Source organism: Megalops cyprinoides, chromosome 9 (genome assembly GCF_013368585.1).
Source record: "Megalops cyprinoides isolate fMegCyp1 chromosome 9, fMegCyp1.pri, whole genome shotgun sequence".
In the NCBI taxonomy this organism is placed as follows: domain Eukaryota; kingdom Metazoa; phylum Chordata; class Actinopteri; order Elopiformes; family Megalopidae; genus Megalops; species Megalops cyprinoides.
The window spans coordinates 12,723,587-12,750,236 of record NC_050591.1 but is presented as its reverse complement, the minus strand read 5'-3'; the positions used below and the strand labels follow the sequence as shown (position 1 = coordinate 12,750,236).

At 45.4% G+C, this 26,650-nt stretch overlaps 2 protein-coding genes and 1 pseudogene across 4 annotated transcripts in view; 2 read left to right on the top strand and 1 right to left on the bottom strand.

Moving 5' to 3' along the window:
* The window catches only part of LOC118782680 (spectrin beta chain, non-erythrocytic 4-like), a 75,948-nt gene extending 69,134 nt beyond the window's left edge, over positions 1-6,814 (top strand). For both annotated transcript variants that reach the window (XM_036536128.1, XM_036536129.1), the window contains 6 exons: positions 808-1,604; positions 2,431-2,491; positions 2,925-3,184; positions 4,027-4,194; positions 4,905-4,947; positions 5,149-6,814. In XM_036536128.1, coding sequence (XP_036392021.1) covers positions 808-1,604; positions 2,431-2,491; positions 2,925-3,184; positions 4,027-4,194; positions 4,905-4,947; positions 5,149-5,424 — 1,605 coding nt within the window. In that variant the 3' untranslated portion in view covers positions 5,425-6,814. The remainder of the gene's footprint in view (positions 1-807; positions 1,605-2,430; positions 2,492-2,924; positions 3,185-4,026; positions 4,195-4,904; positions 4,948-5,148) is intronic.
* Positions 6,815-11,112: 4,298 nt separating this feature from the next.
* Positions 11,113-12,033, bottom strand: LOC118782949 (annotated as a pseudogene).
* Positions 12,034-13,606: 1,573 nt separating this feature from the next.
* On the top strand, positions 13,607-25,520 carry shkbp1 (SH3KBP1 binding protein 1). Of its 2 annotated transcripts, none has more exons than XM_036536801.1 (18): positions 13,607-13,772; positions 14,537-14,590; positions 14,843-14,888; positions 15,310-15,383; positions 15,773-15,831; positions 16,193-16,273; positions 16,584-16,751; positions 17,273-17,363; positions 17,610-17,800; positions 17,969-18,084; positions 18,390-18,477; positions 19,406-19,522; positions 20,507-20,677; positions 21,343-21,498; positions 22,136-22,232; positions 22,589-22,773; positions 23,606-23,738; positions 24,279-25,520. In XM_036536801.1, the coding sequence occupies exons 1-18, from the start codon at positions 13,717-13,719 to the stop codon at positions 24,931-24,933; spliced, it is 2,538 nt and encodes an 845-aa protein (XP_036392694.1). In that variant the 5' UTR covers positions 13,607-13,716; the 3' UTR covers positions 24,934-25,520. The 2 variants fall into 2 exon arrangements, with proteins under 2 accessions (XP_036392694.1, XP_036392695.1); XM_036536802.1 differs by lacking the exon at positions 13,607-13,772 and adding an exon at positions 15,054-15,118 and having other exon boundaries at positions 14,573-14,590.
* Positions 25,521-26,650: the final 1,130 nt, after the last annotated feature.

Here is a 26,650-nt window from a genome sequence, read left to right as displayed (position 1 = left end):
TTTGAGGTCTGAGAGATTATTCAGTGAATTTTAATCCAATGTACTGGGATTACATGGAGTGCGGTGGTTGCTGAGATCAGCGATCTTCAACAGGGGGTCCGCGACCCCTAGGGGGTCCTCAGAGTTACTGCAGAGGGTCCGCCAAATTAATTAACTTTTTTCTTCCAAAAACTAAAATATGTCTGAAAATAGACATTAACATAAATACAACCTGTCAGGGGCGGTTTGTTTCTTAGGGCTGTCGGGTGACATACCACCAAAGTCCCCCTTACTAAAGGAGGGAATTTTTCTATCACATTCTACTACAGTGTTACGCTAGCTGTGACTGTTCTAGACTGTTCTGTTTGTATGACAGTATGAAAGAATCGTATGACCGTGGATTTTCATGGAGCTGGTATGATCAGAAAACGTGGCTAGCAGGCTGCGAAATAGCTAACGCTTTGTTTGCAATGTGACAATGTCGAGTTAGCTAGTTGACTAATTTGCACAATGCAATGTGACAATGTCTAGTTAGCTAGCTGTTAATTTGGGTCACCTTAGCCATCATCGCAACAATTGCCCATCCCCCCCCAAGAGATTTGACAGGAGCTGCCACTGCAACCTATAATAAGCAGAGATAAATCTTCCTATTGGTTACCACTCTATGTGCAGCGCCTTTTATATGATATGTAATAGGGGGTCCCTGATTGGATTACTGCGCCTACTGAAGAAATGAATGAGGTTATACATATACAACAGAGCTGTATGTGTACCATGCATGGTTGTTTTGATGGATGCTGATGTTGCTTGCACTCGGTCTTGTATTAGGTGGAGAAGCTGAAAGCGGAGCAGAGCAAGCTGCCCCCGACGCCGCTGCTGGGGCGCAAGGTGTTCCTGGACCCGCAGGAGACCTCGCCCTCGCGGAGCGCTGCCTCCTCCCTGATGCGGCAGACCATCTACGAGCACGCAGAGCCGCGGCTGGAGAGGCAGCTGCTGGAGCCGCCCACGTCCTCTGTCGCCCGGAGGCTGGGCTCCATGGTGGCCAGCTACACGCCCGTCCTCAACGCCTCCGCCCCCTACAGGGGCCTGGACGGGCGAGGCGGCGGTGGGGGGGTGGCGGTGGCACCTGCTGTGGAGGCCAAGGTGGCCTACGTGCGACAGGACCTGAAGCCCGAGCGGCTGCAGCCCAAGATCGACCACATCCATGAGGCGGTGCGCCCTCTGCTGGAGATGGAGCGGGAGAAGGAGCGGGAGGCGGCAGCGGCGGCGGTGGTGGTGGCGGCCGAGGTGGTGGCAGCAGCGCGTGAGACCGGAAGGGAGCTGCTGAACGGCGACTCCCCGCGGGACACCCCAACGGGTGGCCGCTCCGACCCCCAGCCAGACCACAGGCGGGACCGGCGGCTAGAGCGGCAGGCCTCCAGCGAGCAGGAGATCCAGGCTCGGCGGGACGAGCTGCCGCAGGAGGTGTGGAGGGAGCGGCGCGAGAGGCGGCTGGAGAGGCAGACGTCCAGCGAGCAGGAGGGCCATGGGCATGAGCCCCGTCGCAGGGACCGTCACCGGCTGGACAGGCAGGAGTCCAGCGAACAGGAGACCACCAGGGAGCACTCGGACAAGCGCTCTGCGGGGTGAGTGCACACCACACCACAGGGAATAGCCGTTCCCCAGTGGTAGGGACAATCACAACACAATGACATTGTCTGGAAATCCAGCTGGTCCTTATTACTTGATTGAGGCCTGACATAACAGGCACCTGTATTAGCTGCTGCTCCAGGTGTTTGCCAGTAGCTGGCTGAAAGCAGTGGTGGCCAGTGAGATACAGCAGAGGCAGATAATTTACTGTTAACATGATTACTGTTCTGATCCCCTTTCCAATTATTTCATGATCGAAAAGCCTGCCATTTTAAGCAGGCTCAGTTTCTTTTAATGTAATCATGTCTAATGCTGTGTTTCTCTATAGCCGAACATGCGCTTCACATGAAAAAAATGTCAGTTTAATAAAATATTCTGGCTACACTAAATAATTAAATCTGCGCCATAACAAAAAGGTAATACCGTCACATTTGACTGAATCAAGTGAAAAGGAACCCACTGCTAAAGGGTGGGCCATTTAAATTGGTATGCTTGTTAATTGTGCAAAACAACCTAAAAAAGATTCAGGATAGCTTTCAGATACAGCCAAGTCCCCCTGTCGCCCCTGTTTGTTGCTCACCAGCCACAACAGAATGAAAGGCAGCTCTACAACCCATGGGATTGTGGACCTCTAGCATCAGGAGTAGCCATCCATTGTTTAAATGTAGCAAATGTAGGTTATAAATGTATGCTTATAATGATGGAAGGTGACTCACAGACTCTTACAGCAGTCTGTAGTGAACGCGTTTTCAGAATGGGTCTTGAAAAGTCAGGGAACTCTCCTGTCTGTCCTTCTCATGGTTATGGTATTTGCTGTCTCAGGGAGAAGCGGTCCACCTTGGCAGAAATTGTGGAGCAGCTACAAGAGAGAGAGGCAGCGCAGGTGAGTCTGCTGGACAAGAGCTCTGCACCCATGCAAGTGATGGAGAGGCCACCTCAGAAATGAGCCGCAAAGCTTGTGTTTGCACAAAATAGACAGCAGGATGTGATATGATATTGAAATTCAGTACATTTACATTGATTTATTTGGAAGATGCTTCTATCCAAAGCAATTTACAAGTGAGGCAGAGTACACCACAAGCGAAAGCCATACATGGAGTCACAATATTAGAAGTGCTGCATGACCAAATTTCAGTAGTTGGCCAGAACAAGGTACAAGCTAGCTGGTAGGAACAGAAGTGCATTAAACCATTAACATTTTTTAAAGAAAAGAGAGTTTAGGATATAAGAAATTGCATTAGGTGGCAGTGATTCAGGTACAGACACAAAAACCCATGAGGCCCACCTGCCACTGTTTTCCCCCATCTCTGCTACAGGCGCGGGGTGAGGTGCCCCGTCTTCCCAATGGCCTCCCCGAGAAGTCATCTCGACCCGACCGGCCGCGGGCGAGGGACCGGCCGAAACCGCGCCGGAGGCCCCGGCCCAAAGAGCCCAGCACCGGGGAGACGCGGCGGTCCCGCTCGGCGCCGGCCCAGAGCAGCCCGCCCGTGCCCCAGCCGCCGACGCACACGGCCCAGCGCGAGGGCTTCCTCTTCCGCAAGCTGGACATCGAGAGCCAGAAGAAGAGCTCCAACAGGTGGGGGCGCCGCAAACCAACTGCAGCACTGCCTGTGGGGCCAACAGAGAGCATGTCTCACTGCTATGTGTCTGCTTTGAGTGTGGGGAAGTCATTTTAAGTCCTCTGAAACAAGAGGGAAGTAACAAATTCAGGCCGGACTAGCCATCTTGGTTGAACGTACCAAGGCCGTTGCGAGCAGTCGCCCTGCGTGAGACTGCTTGGGACGTCCACTGTATGTATTACCAAAACTGATGAAAAAGAGGACACAAAATTGACTCGCCCACCTCTGTCCAATGCAGCATGCAGTCGTTGCCCCATGCAGGTGACCCTCGCTACCACATGGCGCTCGGCGTCCCACAAGAGACGTTCCGTCCGCCATGCCAAAGCGGCCCGGGTCTCCCGCACGGGAGACTGAACTGCTTCTAACTGCAGAACTGCCTCCAGAGGGCGCCGTCACAATCCATGACAGGCTCTTGTTAAACAACAATTGGACATATATGTTGACTGCGTGTCATGTTGAGGTAAAGTGTTGATTTTCTAAATCAAAATTAACTCGGCGTTGTTGTGAGGTCAAGTATAATCCCCCCTTCCACAGGTCGCATGCTTGCATTTAACCAAAAGCATTTCTTTCTGTTTCATGTTCGCTGTGCGCTGGAACTGACTGCCCTCCCGCTCCCGACAAAGGTAAGCCATATTTACATCTCTAGCGTGGTAGTGTGTCCGTTAATCGTTTGCTTGGCAGTTTGTTCTCGTTCGACCCATGACAGCTCGTGCTCATGAGCGCACCAGGTGAGTAGCGTAGGTAGACGGAGCCGGTGACGCTAGCGCTCAAAGGGGCTGTCCTCCCTTTCTGCCAGCAGGTCCTGGGTGAACCTCTACTGCGTGCTTAACAAGGGCGAGATCGGCTTCTACAAGGACGCCAAGAACACCACCACACCTTACAACAACGAGCCGCTGCTCAACCTCAGCAGCTGCACCTGCGACGTCACCAACGGCTACAAGAAGAAGAAGAACGTCTTCACGCTCAAGTGAGGCTCCCCTCCTCCACCACTGGTGCTCGCCTCGTTGGATAGCTTTGAACCTGCAGTCCTCAGTTTTGCGTTCCTTTGTCCCGTCTCAATGTTAAATAATACTACACCAAGGTGCTGGATTTTGAAGTTTGCCACTCGTCATTTGTGGTTTTCTTGTAAATGCTTTTCAAACTCCTGTCACTCCATTTATTAAAATCCATTTATAGGTGTAGTATTGGATTGTGTAAAAGACTTTCATTGTTAAAACCAATGAATTATTTTTCACAATTACATCTGCAAGAATATAATACCATAGAAAATACCCTCAGACAAGTCTCCATAACTGGAGCATTATTCTTTATGTAGATTCTCAAGTGTTACACTTGCTACCAACTAGGAAATAAAATTAATAATAATTTATTGTACACAGATACATGAAAGGAAGATATGAAACTAGACCCTCAATGTATGCTGTGATCCTTAGTCCTCAAAAAGACAAAGAAATGAATGTGTTTATTGTCAAAGACAGCTCTTTGGAAAGTGCTCAGAACATAGAGTTGCATGAGTTGCCCCCAGTCCAGGAACATTTCTGCTCTAAAGTACCATTCTGCTCTGTCCAAATACCAACTCAAGTTGACTGAAAACCTCCAATCATCTATAGCCTTAGTTAAGATGTTTACCTTTGAATAGAGATGAAATAGCTCACCTGCTTTTCCTCTTTCCTTTAGAACAAAAGATGGCAGCGAATTCCTGTTCCATGCGAAGGATGAGGTAAGAGCAGCTATCAGAAAATTGAGCCCACTCGTTTCATGAACTGTGTGCCAGTTTTTTAATGTCCCCTGTCATCTCTGAGTATTCCCTGGTGTTGTCTGCTGGGAGACAGATGAGGGGTGTGACACTGCCCGAGTGATTGTTCTCACCGGGGGGGGGGGGGTCTTCCCCACTGTCTCTCTGTCGTTCCTTGAACTGCAGGAGGACCTGAAGGGCTGGATCACGAACATCACCACCAGCATTGCCGAGCACGAGGAGATCGCCAAATGGGGGCAGCCCCAGCCTACTACCTCTTCCACAGACGAGGGCACGCGAAGGGACGGCAGCAAGGCCGACCGGTCGGAGAAGGGCGAGCGGTCTGACCGAGGGGACAAGGCGGAGAAGGGCGAGCGGTCGGAGAGGTCGGAGAAAGGCGAGAAGCCGGAGAAAGCGGGGAAAACGGACAAGCGCTCCAGCGCGTCGGGGAAGAAGAAATGAGGGAGCCAAACGTGGGGTGGGCTGGGGGGGAGGGGGCGTGTGGCTCACTGGATTCGGTGTCTCTCCCGTCCCTCCAGCTCCGCACCCCTCCCCTTTGACATGGATAAATCCGGCAAAAAAGGAAAGGGACCAATGCGAACGTGCGCAAATAATCAAGAGCACGTGCAGCCAGGCGTATCCTCCTCTCTCTCTTTCTCTCTGTTGCTCCGAGGACTAGCTCGACACTAACCACCAGCTCTCGTTGCTCCAACGCTCTCTGCTTCTGCCCCAGGCAGTCGGAGCCCCCTAGTGGTCACAGCTGGACACTGCGCCACAGCCAGGTGGTAGGCTACTAAGAAAATACCCCTACAAAAAGGTTGTTGTCACAGGTATTAATTTAAAGTAGCTCATTAAGAATGTTTCCTTTTGGATTAACTGTATCTAACTGTATCTATTTACCCGTCTGTCTATCTATCAGACACCATATCTAGCATCTCAAGCAACAGTGAATGAAATAAGCCAAAATGTTTTAAAACGCTGGCTTTTTTTGGAGAACTTCTGTTCTTTTTCCCTGTCTTCCTGCCATCTTTCTTTTTTTATTTTTCCTCCTGTCTTTTTTTCTCTATCTTGTCGTCAACCCTCCCACTCGGGTTTTCCTCTTGTCACTTTGTAATTCTACATGAGGGCTCAACAACTCCTTTACCCATTCCCCAGGGGCATCCACAAGCCCAGCTTTGGACCGGAGAGGAAATGACACAGAGAGCTGTGGCTGCAGATTTCAGAAATTGCTCAGACAGCAGAGTTTTCGGTAGAAAATGCTCAGACAAGAAAGCTGAAAACATGAGCTAAGCTTTACATGATGCTCAGTACGAGGTGTGACAAGTTGGCACAAACCTGGTCTCGGTGTCATTTAGCCTTCTGTACCAGCAAGGCCTGTCTATGGGGAGGTGGAAGAGCAACAAGGAGGTGAAGCTGAAAGGTCAAAGCCCGCTACGGTGACAGACATATCCATTTCCCTTTGGCCACAGTAGCAAGATGCAAGATGGAGGACAAGGGGGCCCACAAGAGAGGAAACCTTTTGTACGATTTGAGAGGGGGGGATTGGAAGGCAAGTCTTCACCCAGTGAATGCTCAGTGCGTCTGTTACCCGTATTTATGTCATGTGTTGATTTCAAAGACCTCATTCCCAAAGGACAAAAAGATATTTGTGTATCGCTGTTCACCACAGCCAGGGTCTCATAGCTCAGGTTCAGTTTGATTCTGATTTTGTCTCCTCAGTCACTCTTAGTCTTCCATGCATGGCAGAAATCTCTCTTTCGAAAGGCACACGGGTGCATTCCTTCCTGCGCTGAAACCAATGCTGGATCGCCTCGCTGGTGTTATGGCCAAAGCGAGGCTCGAGGTTGTGGGGGGAGGGGACCGGGCAGGGACGACCCGGCTTCCCACGGGAAACACAAGGTGTTCCAGAGTCACATTTAGTCTCCCAACATATACCACATGGACGCATAAATCTACGAGCAGAGTGCAGGTTAATGCTCACCTCTCAGATGTTACTCATGTTACTCAGATGTGAAGGCCTCTTTGACAAACGTTGGTGTTGCAGTTTGGCTCTCTGCTGTGATGCAGTTATAGTCAGCCTGAGGGTTTTGAGCAGTGGTGCTTGAATGTCTTAAAGGAGGATTCTTTCATAGCTTGAGTGATTAAAAAATGCATTTGTTAGGTTGGTACATACAAAAATATGGAAGGAGACATTTTACAGTGTAAAACTATTTGCCTCTACTTTGGTCCTCATTAAAGAATAGATAGTTTCAGCTCAGCCTTTATGGCTGTGTAGTACTTCAAGCCAGCCGAAAAATTGCTGCTGGTACATTCAAAGCTGACAGTGAGAACGATCCCAACCTTATGGATGTTAGCACCACAACTGAGGTTTTGAAAATACAATGCAAAAATGTTGTACTGCAGAGATGTACAAGACTCAAGATCTAGTTTCCACATGAATTGTGAAATTTGTGAGCTACTGTTTGAGAAATTTGTGACATCGCAGATATGACATATTTCTTAAGCAGCTTTTTCTACTTTCTTTTTCATTACGTATGCATTAATATACGTATGCTTGAAAGCCAAACTAATGCAAACTGCAATGCACGTCGGACACAAAACTGCGGTGAACACTGGCATTTTTGTTTGTACAAACCTGTAATCATCACACAAATAAAACTTGTTGACTTACATATGCCACAAGCCACTTGCACATGGGGTACATGGATACGTGCTATACACTGAGGAGTGTGAATCCTCTTAAACATTAAACTAGTTACACATAGCTAACACTGAAAGGCTTACAAAATACAGCAGTTGGAGTATATCACTAGTCTATTGAAAATATGCAGCCACAAGTTCATTTTTGCTGGTATGCTTTCAGTGTGCACTCAACTTTTTTTTGCCTTTCAGGTGTTGGTCTTTGCTGTGTCTGTGTAGCCCATTTGGTTCTGAACGTGAAAGCAAGTTCGGCATGACAGTGCTCATTAAAATGCAGTTTGGACACAAGTATATCTCATACATTCAGATTTATTCAGAAGCTACAATCCACAAACAAGCTATGGTGTTATATGTTTATTATAGGGGAGGAGGGTTTCTACTAGTTGTGGATGCTACCCGTTTCAACAAATCACAGAAAGTATTCCACTTTTCAAGAGTGTTATATGAAGTGAGATTATTGGACGGATAATTATAAGACGAAGGTAAAGTACTTTAGCTGGTGTTGAAAATGGCGGTCAGAATTATGCACCAGATAAAGGCCAGTGTAGATGCGCATTGGCGCATGCAAATCCTGACCTCATTCAAAATGTTTGTCTTCATTCTCTTCTGTTTTGCCGAAAAACATGACCAACCCTGCCAATGTGTAAATACCACAGCACAGTTCAAAAGACATCCTTTTGTTGTAATTTTCCATCATCCTCTAACAAACCTGGGGACAAAAAGGCAGACACACAGACAATATTGATTTTTCTCACAGAGGGTTGGTCTTTTTAAATTGTATTTCTGTTTGGAAACAATGCTATCTTTTTTTTTTTTCTTAACTGCATTCCTGATTTATATTATCATTGGTACCAATTCAAATTTTTAAATGCAGTATTCTTTCTTATAGCTGATGTTATGCATTAGAACTACTAGGATTGTTTTCGGGAAGGAGCTAAAGGAAACAATAATAGGTGGAATGAAGCGAAAAGAGAATTTATGCAACTTTTCCTTTGCACTAAAAACGCTACCCCATTGCACAGCGCTATTGCCCATGAAGCTGTGGTGCTGGAGGGTCTGCAAGAGGAAAGGGCGAGCCGTTTTTAATGCGGTCACCAGGGTACAAATCTCAGAGTGTACTCTTTTCTTGAAGTCCAACACTTCAATGTACACAACTGAACCACCTAACTGAAACATAACATTTCTTTGGCCATCTAAGAAGAATCAGCTCAGCTCTGTCAACTTTTGCCAGCTTTTCTGTGGGGGGTTGTGCTGGTTACCTGGCGATTTCTGTCAGTTGAGATACTGCATTCTTATGTCGCAGAGATTTGCTTCTTAAAGTTCACAGTGATGTTATTTTTTTCCAACCGTCGTGCCAGAGGAGGTCCTGGGACCCTCGAAAAGCTTGGTGACCTTAAATAAGTTGTATAAACATGTCTCTCAGCTTGTATGCTGATCTAAACCTGAATGCTGACAGTGAAACACGCTCCTGGATTGTGCATCCTTTACCATGGTCTTCCTTAGCAAAAATTAAGCGTGTGATCTCCTTGAAGACACAGACCGGCCTGGTGTCAAAGCTGATCAACAGAAAGCACAATTTTTATAGATACATGTGGGGTTTGCATGAACAGAGATTTATACTAGTAACCATGCTCTCTAGCTGCACTGGGAATACACAGAAGAGGCTTAGGAGATCTGCAGCGCTGCTTATACAGTATTTTTGTCATTTTATCCACGTCAGGGGTGATTTCAAATAGTGCTTCACTGATGGAGCAATTGGTTGGCAAGCATGTTCAGATTGACTCCGGACTTAATTTCCCATCAGCACCTCTGCGTCATTATGGCAGCCTGACCTCCCCACAGAAACCCACCCCACAGGACTAAGCCACATAAACAAAGATACGTCCTCAACAGTTCAGGGCAGCAGAAGTTCGGGACTGGCCGCATTCATCCGTTTAAACATAGCACCACTGTGTCTTGGATGAAGTGCTTTGCCTTGAAACCGCTATCAGCCTAGGTTTACCAGACTACATTTGATTTTTTGTCTTTCGGTTTTTTTATACGTTTGTATTGCGGCACATTTTATACCTTGGTGTGAGTAGATTAGTTAAAGCCCACCATCAGGTGATTGATCGCTGTCTGTTTATTTGACGCCTCCAGCCTTCAGTCACCTTGTATTTGCTCAGCTCCTCTTGCCGTTGTCCCCCATTCCCTTGCCAGATAGACCCTACAGCACCACTGTTCTTCAGTGAACTACTGATATTTTGCAAAGCTCAACAGCTTGCCAACCTGTATAAAATGTAATTGCTTAAGATATTTTCTGTAAAGAAAAAAAATCATTTGTTTTCTTTTACCTGCTGTAAAACTGAGAGGAAAGTTTGTGACTTTTAACAAATTTAACGATCAGATTGAACAAATGGGGAAAAAAAGAATTTATTTGTAAAAAAGTCAAAATTCAGGACAAAAAGTTGCATGAATTAATAGGGAGACCCTACTATGAAACTGCTGTGCATGTTTTTAAACAGTTTTACCCCCTCGCTATACAATCACTGTACAATACTGGGGTGACACCTGTAAGTACATGGAAATAATGAATGAATAATGATGTATAAAATAGATCCAACTGAAGATCATTGCCTCTGTACAGTTATCTCTGTGAATTGATAAATACAAGTTGTGATATGTCAAAAGCCACATGCTGTTGTTTATTATTCATTCCATCAGAAGTCAGTTTCAAAGCTTTCTTTCAGTTCATCATGAAAATATGACAGGCATGACCTCTATTTGATTAATGCTAAAGAAAAATGTTTGAGTGCAGATACCGTTTACTGTTACCTTCCAATTATGAATTATAATTCTGACTTGCACTTCTAAGACAAATTTAATTTGGCAATCCATTAGATTGTCAGAGGTCAAGAATTAAACCTGTATCTAAGACTGCCCATTGGTGGTGCAGGTTTGTTGAAATATTAAAGCTATTAAACTATAGACTGATACCTAAAGTCACCCTCACAAGAATAACTGTACTTGTATAATCTGTACTCTGATGAGAAAAATGAGAAAGGTAAGTCATTATCTGACATATGTGTTAGCTCTATGTCTGGTATTTGCATATTAGCATTCGATTTAATTATATATACAGAACCATTAAAAGCCTGACATTGTACAAGAAAAGCCATCTCAACATATTACAACATACATTACAACATTTATATAGGATGGTCAATTGTCATTTTCCTCAGAAAATAACATTAGTGTAGATCATTCACAGAAATATCATTGTTCCAGCTATAACAGTATAACATAAAGTTATAATATTCCAAACACAGCATAAAAAATTTCAGCTCAGTTTTAGCTCAGATTACTCACTAGTAGGGGGTAGCCGTCTGAGATTGAGCACTGGCGCCTCAGTCACATGTTTCACTGAGGGTTTGGTTAGCGTGGCCCCTCATTGGGCTCTCGGACGGAGCCTCATCCAGAGCCAAACGGTGGCCAGTGCCCCCCCGCATCCTGCTTGAAGTCCTCGCTGGCAAAGATGTTGAGGAAGGGGTCCAGTGCGGCGCTGAGGCTGGTGAGGGCAGAGGAGACGCGGTGGAGGGGGCGGAGGCGCCTCTCACAGGCACAGGAACAGGCGCCCATGTCGCTGCGGTAGGAGCGGATGAAGCAGAGCACGTGGTAGGACAGGTAGCAGACCACGAATATCCCCGCCAGGCCCAGCAGCAGGCCCACCAGCTTCCTCTTTCGGGCCGGCAGCAGGCCGGCACTGAGCTGCACGGCCCAGATGACGGCGCAGTAGGAACCCAGCAGCAGCACCAGGCAGGTCAGGAAGACCGCGCCCACCAGGTAGTAGTTGAAATGGGCCCACCAGTCGTCCAGGGTAAACTTCTCGTAGCAGAGGGTCACGTTGTCCTCGTGACCATTGAAGAGGCCCTGCTGGGCAAGAAGCACACCGTGGGATCCCGCCACGACCAACCAAATCCCAAGACTGACCGCGGCTGCCATACGCTTACTGCGGGCCCAGCAGACGGCCAGGGGGAAGCCCGCCGCCACAAAGCGGTCGGCAGCGATGCAGCCGAGGAATGAGATGGTGACGTACATGTTGGTGCTGGAGATGAAGCCGGTTGCCTTGCAGGCAGCCCGGCCGAAGGGCCAGTCCCCGTGGTGCGTGTAGGCCATTCAGACTGGCAGCGAGGCGATGTAGAGCAGGTCAGACACGCACAGGTTCATCAGGTAGACCGCCAGGATGTTGCCTTGGTGCAGCAGCTGTGTGGCCACCGCCAGGCCCGCCGCATTTGCCGGAAGACCCACAACGAACACCGTCCCGTAGACGGCTGGGAACATGTAGGCTTCAAACTCATGGGGGTCATGGCACAGTTTGTCACCACAGCTCATCCTCTAGTAGCTAAGCCTCCACTGAAAGAAATGGGTGGGGGGGTCCAAGCAGCAGTTTATTAACCAGAACCCCTGAGACAACAACTAAGGTTTGCTTTGTGGGTGGGAGCAAGGATTGTATTCAAACGACTGTCAGGCTATCTGAGCAAAGAGGAAATACAAACAACAGTGTACTGACTTTAGAACCACAAAAACCTGGGAAATCTACACAAAATACTAGCATACAGAATGGCTTAACATGTCCTGCACTGTATATTTGTTTAACGAATGCAGCAGGTGGGTGTATAAAGCCACAAATAAATCTATATGTCTCTGTCATGTCCTTTACAATTCACAAGTCTGTCATTTCCAAGAAGGTATGAAATGTCATGAATAAGAAGTTTAGTTTGTTTTCAGATAGAACAGGTTAAATGAATTCTGTACACATAGTGCCATCCAAAGAGAAGGTGGGCTTACCTTTCCTATGTGAAGGCTGCTGCTCCTCTGTCAGTCTGTGGAAGGGCAAGAGGTTGCCTTTCAAGCTTACCAATTTGTCATCAGCTATTGTATGCTTTGATCTAATTGGATAGCTGGGCTAATGAAATGCATCCCAGCCCCCTACATCAGACCCCTTATCATAGACTGCACTCACTAATACATTACACCAGATTTTTTCAGTTTGTTCATCGATGACCTGATTTAAAAAAAAAAAAAAAAAACAGCTAAAAATACAAGCCAGCAACACTGGCATTAACAGGAAGAACAAAAAGTATTTTGTAGCAAAGTTTGAATTTTATCCCAGTCTTTATTTTACATCCCTCTTTGGAGTTGCCCTCTCTAGGAGAAAAGAGAAACAGTGGCAATAAAGGGCAACAAAAAGAGTTTTTCATGTTATTTTTCATCTAGAGTGCCTTCAGATTCCTTATATTCGGGTTGTTAAATATAAATTGGGACATAAAAATATGTTTGATGATTCGAATAAATCTATACTTTATAAACCTATATGTAAAAAGGCAAAAACAAGAAATGTTTATATGTAATGCATGTATCAATATGGCAGTAAAAATATAAATCTGTATTGTAATGTTACTTAATCTTCAAAAAACAATGTAATTCCGTGATTTTTTAAAATCGTCGCAGATTGTTTTCTCTTTCCCTATCAGCTTTATCAGTGCTTCAGTCACTCCACCCTTTATTCTCAGGGATGCTAACGGTGTGTCACTGATCCCAAGTGAACTCTCGCGTTGTATTGTCCCCAGCAACGTGAGAATTTAAACCCTTCAGGACAGCAACCGACTGCCTTACTATTGTCGTATTCTGTTGAATTCGACAAACCTTACCACTAGAAGCTAGCTAGTCAGCTACATGTTACCCGCCCCAAAACCCACACCCTGCGATCATGTAGCCAGACAGCTCTAGTAGTCACGGACGAATCCACCAGACGCCAGGAAATGGAAGGCTTATATTGATAGACAGCTCTGCGCACCAATGAGATTGCCGAAAACAGTTGCCAGTGTACCAATCATCGACGAGCGAGAAGGAAGCGATTTAAAGTGTTTCAGGAAGTAACGAGTTTCCTACTGAAATACTGAGTATGCACGGCACAGGAAAAGTGTTCTGTTTGGACACTCTTCCGATTAACGTTGATATTGATTACAGAAGTATTTAGCTATACATGTGAGGATAATGATCAGGGCTTAAGGCATGGCTAACCTACCTAGAACAGGAGAAATTATTCACCTAAACGTGGGAGGAAAAAGGTAAAAGAAAGAAGTTCGCTGGCTATCTGACTGTGTTTTGTAGTACCCCTGCAAACTATATAGCAAGCTGGTATTCATACTTGTGTGATATCTAGACGAATCTATCTATTTAGCTAGCGAGCTGGTTACCTTTGTGTGCTTGGTAGTTACTGTGTCTCCTTTGTTTTATAATATTGCTCACTAGCTAGTTTCTGTAGGGTTTGATGTAGTTAGCTAGTTGCTGACTAACTTAACTACTTTGATGTAATCTACCTAGCCAGGTGACTCGTTATAGTGCTCGTAAAGTTCACTTTACAGTTTGGTTTCTCAATACGGCTGCATTTCTGGACAAATATCAGATCAAGTGTTATCGGTTGTCAGCAAGCTAGTTATTGTTCTGTTTGGCTGCCCTTTACAGGTAAGCTTAACGTGGAGCTAGTTGTTTCCTTTGGAAATTCAATAGAAAAATTTTTACATCGATGAATGGTGTGTGGACATTAAGTCCCTTAATTTCAATATGTTTTCATTACTCTTCTTACTGTTCTGATTAACGCTTTGAAAGATAGAAAGTGTAATTTGTGCAATCGAGTTTTGAAAATTTTGATGACATTTTAATTCTCCAGTGTTTCACGTTACATTACAAGCTCAGTAAGCTTTCTTGGTAACCTTGTACCAAAGATGTCGTGTAAAGACACGTTAGATTTATTGTTGTGTGAAAAATACATGTAATACGAAATGGTGTCATATAAAAGTTTGTAAGATTAACATGATCATGTATTAATCAGGTTCAGCACATCAAGGCAGACTCTGACGTGGGTCCCTGATTCTTTTTTCTCAAGGTTGGTATGGTTATCATTATTCTTTTTTACATATAGTGAAACCAAGTGGCGAATTAATCTGGTTTCCTGTGCAGTTTACTTGTAAACATCATCTACTATCTTTCATGTAATTATGAGTATCTGAGAGCTGTAAGGTACAAATTGGGACGGCTTTATGTGGAGTCAGTAGATACAAGCACATATTTTATGGTATTCCTAGTGATAAACTGTAATACTACTTTCATTGAGGGTTTCTTTTATTTTTGACTTCAGTCTTCTGAGTGGTCGGATATCTACACTGAAAGATGAAACAGGAGCGGTAAGCAATTAAATCCTGACTTAAAAAAAAATTAAATCGTGACAGTATCATTTGGTGATTGTAGATTTTGTATAGTTTACTTTGATATTTACCATTGCACTATGCACTGTACATATTTACTTCTGTAATGCTCCTATGAATTTTTGAGAATGTATGTTTCTTTAGCACTACTAATAACAGCACTGTGCGAGGGACACCACAGAGGGACATGTCACCCATGTCAAGATGTGGTCAGTTGTGTTATGTATGTTCTGTTGTTCTTGCAACATTATTAGATGCACTTTGGACTTGTACATATTAGGTTGCTTTGTATAAGTCTGTCTGCCAGTTGACAAAATGTGAATGATTTTTTGTGCGATGGTATTGTAACTGTTTCACACGGACAGCATACCCAATTTACTACTGTCTTTGTCTTCCTCAGATTTTTATTGATCGGGACCCATCTCTCTTTGCGCCGATCCTCAACTTTCTTCGCACCAAAGAATTGCACCCCAGGTACAAATGCTACATTGTTTCCTTACACAATGCAATGGGAAGTATTTCTTCCTCATTTTCTCTGTGCTGGCACAGCACAAGACAGATTCCATTCGTGTATTGTAATCTGCATACTTTCGCTTGTTTCTGAACAATCTGGTCATAGTTTGTGGTCTCATATGAAACAAACTCCTCTTGATCTATTACGGTTGTGCATTGTTTTCATTCTGGTATAATTGAGCAGCGGTCAGGAGGCTCTTGCAAGACTGTGATTAAATTGCCTTTGGCGGTCAGTTCCTGTTCACTGATTACCCACTGAGCTCTGTTTTTAAGTGGTAGAACCTCAGTCATGGTGTTTAACCTCATCCATGGACAGTTTATGACACTGCCAACCTTATCTTCCCGAACAGGTCAGTCAATGTGCACTTACTGATGCATGAAGCTGAGTTCTATGGAATCACTCCATTAGGTATGGCATCAAGAAGAAAAATGGGCCGTTCTGTTGTCGACAGGTGTGAGGGTGTGAATACGAGACTGGGGAAGGAGAGGGGGAGCTCTAGAGGGTGGGAGTTGGGTTGTGTATGCCTTGCATTTCAAGGGTTTGAAATACAGTAAAATCCTGCGTTGCATTTGGGGAGTGGTTGTTCTGAGAGCCGTGTGGCATCTCACACTTTCCCAGAATGTGCCTTTGCAGCCTTTTGTTTTAAAGATTTATGGATTTGCATCCAACCCAAGCTGCCCCTTGACAGGGAAATGGGGGGTTAGGGCCGGCCTGAGCGGTACCCTTAAGTTGGTTTGAGGCTCAGTATGCATGTTCCTCTTCTCCTCAGTTCGGAAGCTGCAGCTCTGTGATGAGCTTGACCGCTCCTCCTGCGGGACTGTCCTCTTCAACGGGTACCTCCCACCTCCAGGTAAGCCACCAAACAAAGCCTTGTATGGGAAAGCTGCCTAGCCAGCTGTTTTGCACGCATGAAGGGAGAGTCATTGCGCAGGGATGGTGAGCGAATGAACAATCCCTGAAGCTTGTCTGGATTCATGTTTGCAAAGATAAAAGTAGCAGATTTTTGCTGAGGAGTTGTGTTCATTATGAATTACATCGCACACCGTTATAAAAGTCACACGCTGTGACTCTGTTATGGTTTGCGCTGAGAGCAAACGCGTGGCGTAATTGCTTCAGATGGACATGTTCTTCATTTTTAATCACCTGTTGTGGCATGACAGTGTACCCGGCGAAGAAGAGGAACCGGCACAGCGTGGCAGGGCCACAGTTCATGAGCGGCCGTCCAGGCCCTACGGAAAGGGTGCCAGTGAGACGCAGCAACACCATGCCACCCAACCTCGGCAATGCTGGCATACTAGGCAAAGTGCTAGTGGAGGAGAGGCCCACGGGTAAGATGGTTTTTTCTCCAGGCTGTCCAGGTGTGCACAGCGTGTCCCTTTTTAAGCCCTGTACTTTGTGTGGTGGTATATGTAACGATTACATGATCCATACAACACTCCTTTATTATTGCTTCTGCTGGGAATGGATGCACTCGCATGCGTTTGCTCTTGTTGAAGATTGCGGAAACAAAGAGTACTAGTTTTGTTTTGGAAAACCTATCAAGAAAAATGAGGTGTGGTGCTTTTTTGTCAGTTGCTCACTGGGAGACCTCATGGTTTCACAATACTATGGCTTAAACAATTTATCTTTAGTCTAAACAAACTCGGCTCAGCTACATAAAAAAAGAAAGGGTGAGTGAGGTCAGGAGAGGACAGCTATAGGCGCATCTATAAACTCACATGAAAGCCCCTGTCAAATTCTGTACTTTTGGATTGTGACTTCCAGTGACCCCAAACATAGGTTTTACTCGAAGATCACCAGAGAATTTGCTGTGGTGACTAACACGCAATACTTGTGTTTTGATTCTCAGGGCAAGTGGGCGACCCGGGCATGGTCCGCATCATATGTGGACACCACAACTGGATCGCTGTGGCCTATGCCCAGTTTGTGGTCTGCTACAGGTGAAAAACACAGTCATTGCCATGAGGCTCTAACAGGCTGCTGTGGAGAAAGAAATGTCAAAGAGCATTGAACATCATTGACATTTGCCTACAGAGCGGTTGGGTGTTATTTTGCCTTTGACCAAGATACTTCACTTTAATTACTGTTAGAATGGGTAACATGATGGATTATATGTGGGTTTCTGCTGTAGTGTTGTGGAGAAGTGCCCTGGAAGAACGCTGCTGTTTTGTCTGTTCCGGCTCCAGGGTGAAGGAGTCGTCCGGCTGGCAGCAGGTGTTCACCAGCCCGCGCCTGGACTGGGTGATTGACAGGGTGGCACTCAACGCCAAGGTGATGGGCGGCTCCCTGGGGGACAACGACAAAATGGTGGCAGTGGCTTCCGGTACAGAGATTATACTCTGGGCCATCTGCCCGGATGGAAACGGCAGCGAAATCGGTGAGTTGACATTGTACCTGTTTATAATTAATATTTAATTAATGTTTAATTAATGTTTAATAAATGTGATAATGAGTGAGTCAGTGTCTCCCATCACTGTACCAAGGTTGTCCTCCTTTTTCATGTGTGAGGCCATTTGAGTGTGACTGTGGTTGTGGTCTCTCCAAGGTGTCTTCAGTCTGAACGTGCCTGTGGAGGCTCTCTTCTTTGTTGGAAATCAGCTGATCGCCACCAGCCACACGGGTAAAGTGGGTGTGTGGAACGCTGTGACCAAACACTGGCAGGTACGTGTTCTTTTGTCACAGCTCCCCCTGTGGCCAGGAAGACCCAGGGCACCAGTGTGAGATTTTTAGTAGCAGGGGGAGGGAACTTGGTTGTGGGTTGGGAGGGTTGTGTTTCAGACACACTGAAAGATGGGATGACTTATGTATGGGCTCTCTTAGATGCACATTTATTACTCAGGCTTGCAAAATCAGGCTTGGTTATGGTTACTCTTGCAGCCGGGATATATTGTATAATGTTTTGTGTTTGGTAGACTGAACTGATTTGTTCTTTCTGTTGTCCATCCCTTGTCCCCACCTTTTGCTAGAATCAAGACGTGGTTCCCATAAACAGCTATGACACAGCTGGCTCTTTCCTGTTGCTTGGATGTAATAATGGATCCATATATTATATCGGTAAGTGAAGAAGCAAATGTTTCAAATTTGTGCTCATGTAGTGCCTCTTGCCTGGAGACAAGATCCATGGAAGTTTTTAAGTTGTGTTGGGGTACATGGATTTTATTCTGGGTTTTGAACTCACTCTACATCTTTCAAAAAGGCTCTACGAATGAGATTGCTCTGTGTTGTCTATGTGGTTGTGTGTCATGAGTTGTATTGCCCTTGATTATTTGCTTTTCTTCATGTGTTTCATTGCTCCATAAGGCCGTTATTGTTCTGTAACACTGTTCAACATAGTAAAAATTATCAGGTAAAATATGTCATTCATTTAATGAAAGAATAAAAGCAGTCCTTTTATAGTCAGGTACTGACTGTGCAGAAAGGTGAACTAGAAGAATGGTAAACAGATTGTGCAATGAACATTTCAGCACCCTGTGTACCATCCTCTGTCATGAATCCTAACCTAGGCATGCCGAGCACTGAAACACTGGATGTGTCAGTTGCCACATTTATAATAAAACTGCTAATAAATAAAACTGTACATTAGGAGCATTTAAAGTATGGAATTCATGCTGTTTAATTTTCAATTATAGTTTGCCCCATTTTGACTGGTATTGCATATTGCTGCTATGATTACACACTCCCACTCTAGTTGCACTGTTGCCACAGTGATTGCATAGTGGCACTATAGTTGCACCATTGCTGCTGCGATTCCGATTTGCTACTGTGTGTGTGCCAGTGCTGCTGTAAGTTTACTTTCTTTTTCAGCAGCTTGAATGAACATGTCTTTCTAAGTAGCTGTGTCGTCACAACAGCTTATCGATGGTCAAAGTTGGCAGTCTTAATAAAACTGTTAAGAAGTGTGAGGGGCCCTGATGATTCTAACAAACTTGCTAGGATTGCATTTACTGTGTTATTGAGAAGGAGTGGTTTGTGGTTCCACCAGATGTCCAGAAGTTCCCCTTAAGGATGAAGGACAATGACCTCTTGGTGACGGAGCTGTACCGCGACCCCAGCGAAGATGCCATCACTGCCCTCAGTGTCTACCTCACGCCCAAAACAAGTATGGATGCCTCACTCCCCCACTTTTAACAAGCTCTACCCTACTGTTGTAGAGGCCATTTGTTCCTTGATTGCTATGGTATTTTAGCTGTTTTGAAGAAAGAAAAAGGAACAAAGTATTTAAATCAGGAAAAACTAAAACATTTGTGTGATTACTTGGAAATTATTTTCAAATGGAGTCTGGAGAGCAAGAATGTGTCTACTTAATTTTAAAGGTTCTCTTGTTGCTCTTTGTCAAAATTGAGTAGTTTATTCTAAAATGAACATTTAAGACTTCTAAGGATAATTAGTGCTTGAAAAAAACAAAGCATTGAATAAGTCAATAAAAGCTTATAAGTACTTTGAGGTAACCATGGGGAAAATGGCCCCTGAGACATACCAAGCACTGCGTAAATGAGACTCATTCATAAATCCAACCACACGTTTTCTTTGTTTTTTTTATTTTCTCATAGGATCACCCTGTACTGCATAAACCCTTGGTTAAACTAATACACTTTTAATTATTTATTAGATTGGATATGCTCAGCTAATTCATGTTCATTTCATTGGGAAGCCTCAGAGTCAGAATAAAGTACCAGCTGGACACCTGGCCTTGTGGACACAGTTGGAGAAAGTTGATGCACATTACACAGTTACTGTAGCATGTCCTACAAACCCTGATCAGTTAATCGGGTTTTGTATAACATACTTGACAGTGAATAACTGCTGAAAGTGGGGAAATTTGTGCAGATACGGGTGTGTTCTAGTTGACTTGATGTGCTCTGTGCAAATTCAATGAGAAACAAAGCAGCTACCTCTGATGACCTAAATCTCACTCTCACACAAGCACACATCAGACATCCCACTTGTGAGATGTACTGGTCAGGAGAGCATGATTGTGTCAAACCAGTGGGATTCCTACAAAGGGGCTGTACCACGTGGACCCCAGCGAGGCAAAGCAGTCACTCTGATCACCTCTGATTCCCTGCAATGCACGTGTCCCCAGGCGACAGCGGGAACTGGATCGAGATTGCCTATGGGACCAGCTCGGGCACCGTGCGGGTCATCGTCCAGCACCCTGAGACCGTGGGCTCCGGCCCCCAGCTCTTCCAGACCTTCTCCGTCCACCGTAGCCCTGTCACCAAGATCATGCTGTCGGAGAAGCACCTCACCTCAGGTAGTTCCTGCAGCCTGGAACCTTCCCTGATATTGACCTGAAGCCCTCCCTGATGATAACAACCTGGTCTGTGCTCTTTTTAAACATTGAAATACTCTGCTTTCAACCAGTGGGATTATTCATATTCATGTAATTTTCATGGTCAGTTTCTGCCACATCCTAGTATATATCAGGGTTTTTTTTTTTTCCTGTGTTTGCATTGTAGTCCGAGTGTGAAAGCACTTCCCATTTTATTAAACTGCACTGATCTGTAAGCTAGTTGTTCATGAGGATGGGAAACCAGTTTGTTGGAACTTGGCCCTTATTGTTACAAATTCACATGGAAGCAGAAGAAACCATTGTCATACATCCCATATTCTAGTGAAATAGCTTCAGTATGAAAGCATCTCACCTCAGAAAATATCTTGAGTTGTGCTCTGCCTCACATGTAAGTTGCGTTGGATAAAAGCGTCTGTGAAATGAATAAATGTAAAAACTTGCCTGTTAACTAACCCCACCAACACCAACACATGAATTGCACGTCATACCCTTTTGAATATTTCCCTGGTACTTATGGTCATTTTCACGTTCATATGCGATGCTCATCATGAGCCATAAGCATTGCAGGTTGCCTCTGACACCCGGGCTGTCTGCAGATGATGACTAACACTCGTTTGCGTCTGCAGTCTGCGCGGACAACAACCACGTGCGCACCTGGACGGTGACCCGTTTCCGGGGCATGATTTCCACCCAGCCCGGCTCCACCCCCCTGAACTCCTTCAAGATCCTGTCCCTGGAGGACATCGACGGCCACGCGGGCTGCAGCGCTGGCACGGAGATCGGTGAGCCGGGGACAGAAGAATGTGGCCGCGGCGCGACCTCCCTGATGGGGAACAGTAGTGCTTTTTAGTGCCAGCTGAAGCGAGTTGCAACAGGATGCTTTCATACTCCTCCATTTTTTCTTTTTTTTTTCCAGTATCAGGTCAGCTCTGTCTTACAGACATTCTCCAGAGTTAGATTTTCAGTAGGACCAAATCTTTATACAGTGTAAGCTGTCTGTTTAGGGAGCTTTTAACCAAAGTTACTTGGATTTTCCGTTGCCCAAAGTCCTGTCTGTCATATAGAGGAGCCTCAAATTTTCTTTAAAAAAATTGAGCAACTACCCAATATACTAAAAAGAAAATCACAACATCAGCATCAATTGGCAGCTACTGCTGCTTGAGTCTGCTTAAATATATTCATTATTATAAATATAATAGAAATATATTCATTCTTTTAACTCAAAAGATAATTCCTTGTATGTTGTGTCTTAATCACTAACACCAGTCAAAAATGCACAATGTAAGTAAAGTGAATATGGTCATGTCCAGTGGATTTGTGGATGTGATTTCTGGGTATGTTAAATTGGAGTGATTCCCATAATGCAATGGTACAGATAGCCAATGACAAAGTGTAAGGTGTGGTCTGTCTGCATACCAGGGCCCTATGGGGAGAGGGATGACCAACAGGTGTTCATACAGAGAGTGGTGCCAGATACCGACAAGCTCTATGTGCGCCTCTCCTCCAATGGGAAAAGGTGAGAAAATGGCTATGATCCTCTTGCAGTTGTATTGATGTACAGAATATTGTTTTCATTTAGTTACTTTATTTAGTATTTGTTTAGTTGCTTCATACTTAATAGCATTAAATTTGTTCTACAATAATAACTGTTCATTGAAAATATGTTATGAATTAATATCTGCCATAATATTTCCTAATTGCTGAAAACTTTGCAAGCTTCTTCAAAGCTATGTTGTTTTACCTCAGTGTAAGCAATGTTGTGATCTTTCAAAACATAGACACATGGCTATATAAAGTGTAGTCATTGGATTATTGATGCAGTCTGGTATAAGCGGTTTAAAGCAGTTTCTCCTCTGGCGCCCTCTCTGGCAGGCTGTGTGAAGTGCGCTCAGTGGATGGCACCTCCATCACTGCATTCATGGTGCACGAGTGCGAGGGGTCCAGTCGCATCGGCTCCCGCCCACGCCGCTACCTCTTCACCGGCCACAGCAACGGCAGCATCCAGATGTGGGACCTCACCACTGCCATGGAGATCGCAGGAAAGGTGGACGCCAAGGGTGGGTGGAGAAGCCATGTTTCTCCAAGCTCCATCAAGGAAGTGCATGAATTCCCAGGATAATTATTCTCAATAAGTCAGTTAGCTAGCAGATCACTTGGCCCACAGAAGCTGTATCAAACAGTAGCTACAAAATTGTTTCATTTGAATAAAATCGAGATAAAAGCGAAAATCCATCAAAATTGTTCAGAAAGCGGTAAAGTGCTGGTGAGGAATGGGGAAAGAATTCTGAATAATTGGTGGAAATAATTTTCCACTTCGCATGGGATATTGAAAACTAAAGAAATTTGAAGGAAATAATGAGGCATGAAGGGGATATAATATTTGTGAAAAGGAAGAGGGGGAGAAGGTGCATCTGTTGAAGCTGATAAAAAGATAATTAGAGACTGCAAAGTTCTTGGGGTTTTAGTGCAGTTCTTTCATCACTTTTTAGTGCACAGATCAATCAGTGGTCCACTCGTGAATTGATGAAGCATTTTCACTGTGCACTGTGTGGTTTAAATAATGTAGGACTAGAGTAATGTACTTTTCTGGGAATGTGTACAAAAGGTTGAAGGAAAAGTTACATCAATATCATGAATACCTCTTAGGGAGAGGCCCAGTGAGGGCAAAGATTTCACTCATTATGAAATCGTTTCTGTAGTCTTTTTTTTCCTGTTGTAGGAAGCTGGCATTTAGTAACCGTTTTGGGAAGTAGCCAACCCCAGTAACCTCAGAGAGGCATCATTTGGGCTCTGCCGTTGACTGGCGTGGGCGGTGTGAATGAGCGATGTACTCCCTGCTCTAACCCCTTCTGTGCTGGTCTCTCTGGTTCCTGTGTCTGTGTCCCGCAGCCCTGGGTGGGCCCACGGTGGAGGAGCTGCTGCAGCTGCTGGACCAGTGTGACCTGGCGCTGACCCGCACCCCCGACATGAGCCCTGCGGCCTCCTTCGCCCACTCCTCCACCCCTCGCGCGTCTACGTGCAGGTACCCCTTCACGCCTCCCCCGCCACACAACTCCCCCGGAAGCAATGCACCTACCTGAACAGTTTCTCCTTAATCAGCCTTCTCCTTCATTACATAATGCATGACATTACATTGTTATTTAGCAGACACTCTTATCCAGAGTGACTTACATTGGATACAGTTATATACATTTGCATTACATATATATTGCATCAATGTAATATATACATTACAGCTGGATGTTTACTGAGGCAGTTGTTGGCTAAGTACCTTGCTCGAGGGTACAACAGCAGTGCCCCAATGGGGAATTGAACCAGCAACCTATTGGTTACGAGCCTTGCTCCTCACCACTATGCAACGCTGCTGTCTATCTATCTAATCGAGAGCATTCTTCCACTTTCTGTGTGTTCATTATGTATGCAGAATAGAATGGTATTTTAGTATGCAAGTACTTACCTGTGATTTCAGTACATTTAAATGCAGAGTTAAAGCTAGTACCTGTACTTTTATGGTGAATATACATGAGAAACGAATGCCTGTGTCTGTCTGTTCCTCTCTTAGCCTGCAGTCACAGTCGAGTGAGAGCTCCCGGGGGTCCAGGGGCGCGGGCCCCTTCACGGGCAGCCTGCCCCGCCAGGCCCCGCCGGTGCCTCTCAGCAAGCCCCGGGACGTGGGCATGGCAGGGCTGTCCCTTCACCCCCAGCACCTGGGCCTCAGCCAGGCCTCCCTGAGCAGCACGGGCAGCCCCCGCTCCGCCCGGGGTCACCCGGAGCGCCGGTCCCCGCCCGACGCCAAGGACAGCGCCGCGCCCCCGAGGCGGGGCAGCTTCGTGGAACGCTGCCAGGAGCTGGCCAAGAGCTCGGACGTGGACGCGGGCGCGGGGCGCCGCAGCCTGGCCGTGTGCAACGAGCTGGAGGCACGGCTGGGCCTGCGGACCCCCTCCTCCTTCTCTGCCGCGTCGTTCTTCCCCGCCGCGGCCACGTCCTCCTCCCTGCGCAAAACCCCGCACCCCTCGCCTTGCCCCGCCCCCAGCCCTGCCCCTGCAGCAGCGGCCACGCCCAGTCGTGCCCAGCCCTCCTCCTCCCCCCGGCACCCCAGCGCCTCCCCGCCCCCTGAGGCCCCGCCTTCTGATGCTGCCGCTGGCTCCGCCTCTGAGGGTCACGCCTCCCCAACCTCTACTAGCCCAAAACCCCGCATGAATGAGACCAGTTTCTGATTTATAATTGATCAGGGGGCTTTGGCCAGTGATGTTTTCCATGAAGATGGAAATAAGAGTGGAACTCCCATGATACCCCTGGATGAATTTGGGCTGGGTGTAGTGCCAGTTTTTTTTTTTTTTTTATGAATTGCCCTCTGTTTTAATAAGTCACCTTTTCTCAAAAGTAAGGGCGAAACTCAAGTCTCCCAACTGATCATGAAGTTCAGCTCTCCATGATTGTGGTATTCTGACCCCTACTGTTTAAGGGCTTTTAAACCTCCAAAGGGAGAATAATTACTGCCCTTCCTTGCAAACCTGCCATTGGTTTTAGCTTTAGTGGCAAAAGCTTGTTTGGTAAAAACCAGTGGGTGGATGTGTTTGCAGCATTTAAATGTTGCAAGAAGCTTTGGGTGTATAAACCTTTATTTTTCCTTATCTTAAAGATACAGGAGTACATTAACACTGAAAAAAGGTTCTAATTTACCCATTAGAAATACTGTCATTAGAAATGTTGTTATTCATTAAATAAAAATAGTCATTGCAGAAAAGTAAAGCTGAGGTGCATAAGAATGATTTTAATAACATAATATTTCAGATTATTAATTTTGTTGCAAGACAAATCTATCATTCTGTGTTTTTGATGAACATGTTTTATGTTTGTTTTTTTGTTTTTTTTTGCAGCTGTCTTATACAGATGCAATTTTTACAGTCTTGCATAGTTGAATACAAGGATTCAAGGGTGTCTAGAGTGTAATAATGCATTAATCATGTTTAAGTGCACTTCTACTGAACCTCCTATTCTTGGACTTCCCTCACAGCTGTGTCTGCATGCAGGCTGCACGGTTGCACTAGCGTGTGATGTGTTTTCAAGGGCTACTGTAGCCATTTGGCGCAAAGTCACTGAATGTTCCCATCCCTGCCCTGAGCAGGGAGTGGGTGTGGCTGAACAGAATCAGCTCCGGCTTCCACTGCAATGATGTGATACAACATTTAGTCATTTTTCAGAATTCGTGGATGCCAATTCCCTCAGCCTGGAAGAAACATTGACTATTAATATCTGAAGACATTGTCATCCAAAAGGATGTATGCAAAAGCAGGTTCAGTCTGTTTGGCCACTCCCGCTCCTGGATTTATTTTTGAGATTTGGATCTGCTAATTTGCTCTGGGTCTGCTTTTAAAAAAAGAAAATGAACACAGCTTATTATGGCTATTGTACTGGGACCACAACTGAGCTAACTGTGGTCTCCCACAGGAGCTGCAGTGGCCCAGTGAGGGTGCTTTTATTGCAGTTTTATAGTGATGAGATACCTTTTGTTTGGTAAGCAATAAAGTTGAATTGGCTGCCATGAAGAAGTTTGGAGTAAAGGAAATTAAAATGGCTGGTGACACTTTTCTTTTTGTAAGGATAAGCATGAGGCCAGATGAAACCTGTGACATTTTTTCAGTTGCACTTGACAAAGCCGAATGCCTTCTAGTGAATACACTGCTTCCAAGCTGATGTTCAAGCTATTTCGTCAGTTTAGAAAAACGTACTGAAATTGCGTTTCTGAAAACAGAATGACTTTTTTGTGAATGTGTGTGAGTGTGTTGCATCTTGAGTTTTTTTTCTTCCTGTGTGTGTGTGTGTGTGTGTGTGTGTGTGTGTGCGCATGTAATCCCCAAATTCAGTATATCTGCCAATTGAAACAATTGTGGTGATAGTGATAGTAAATATATGGCTCCTACATTTCAGCAC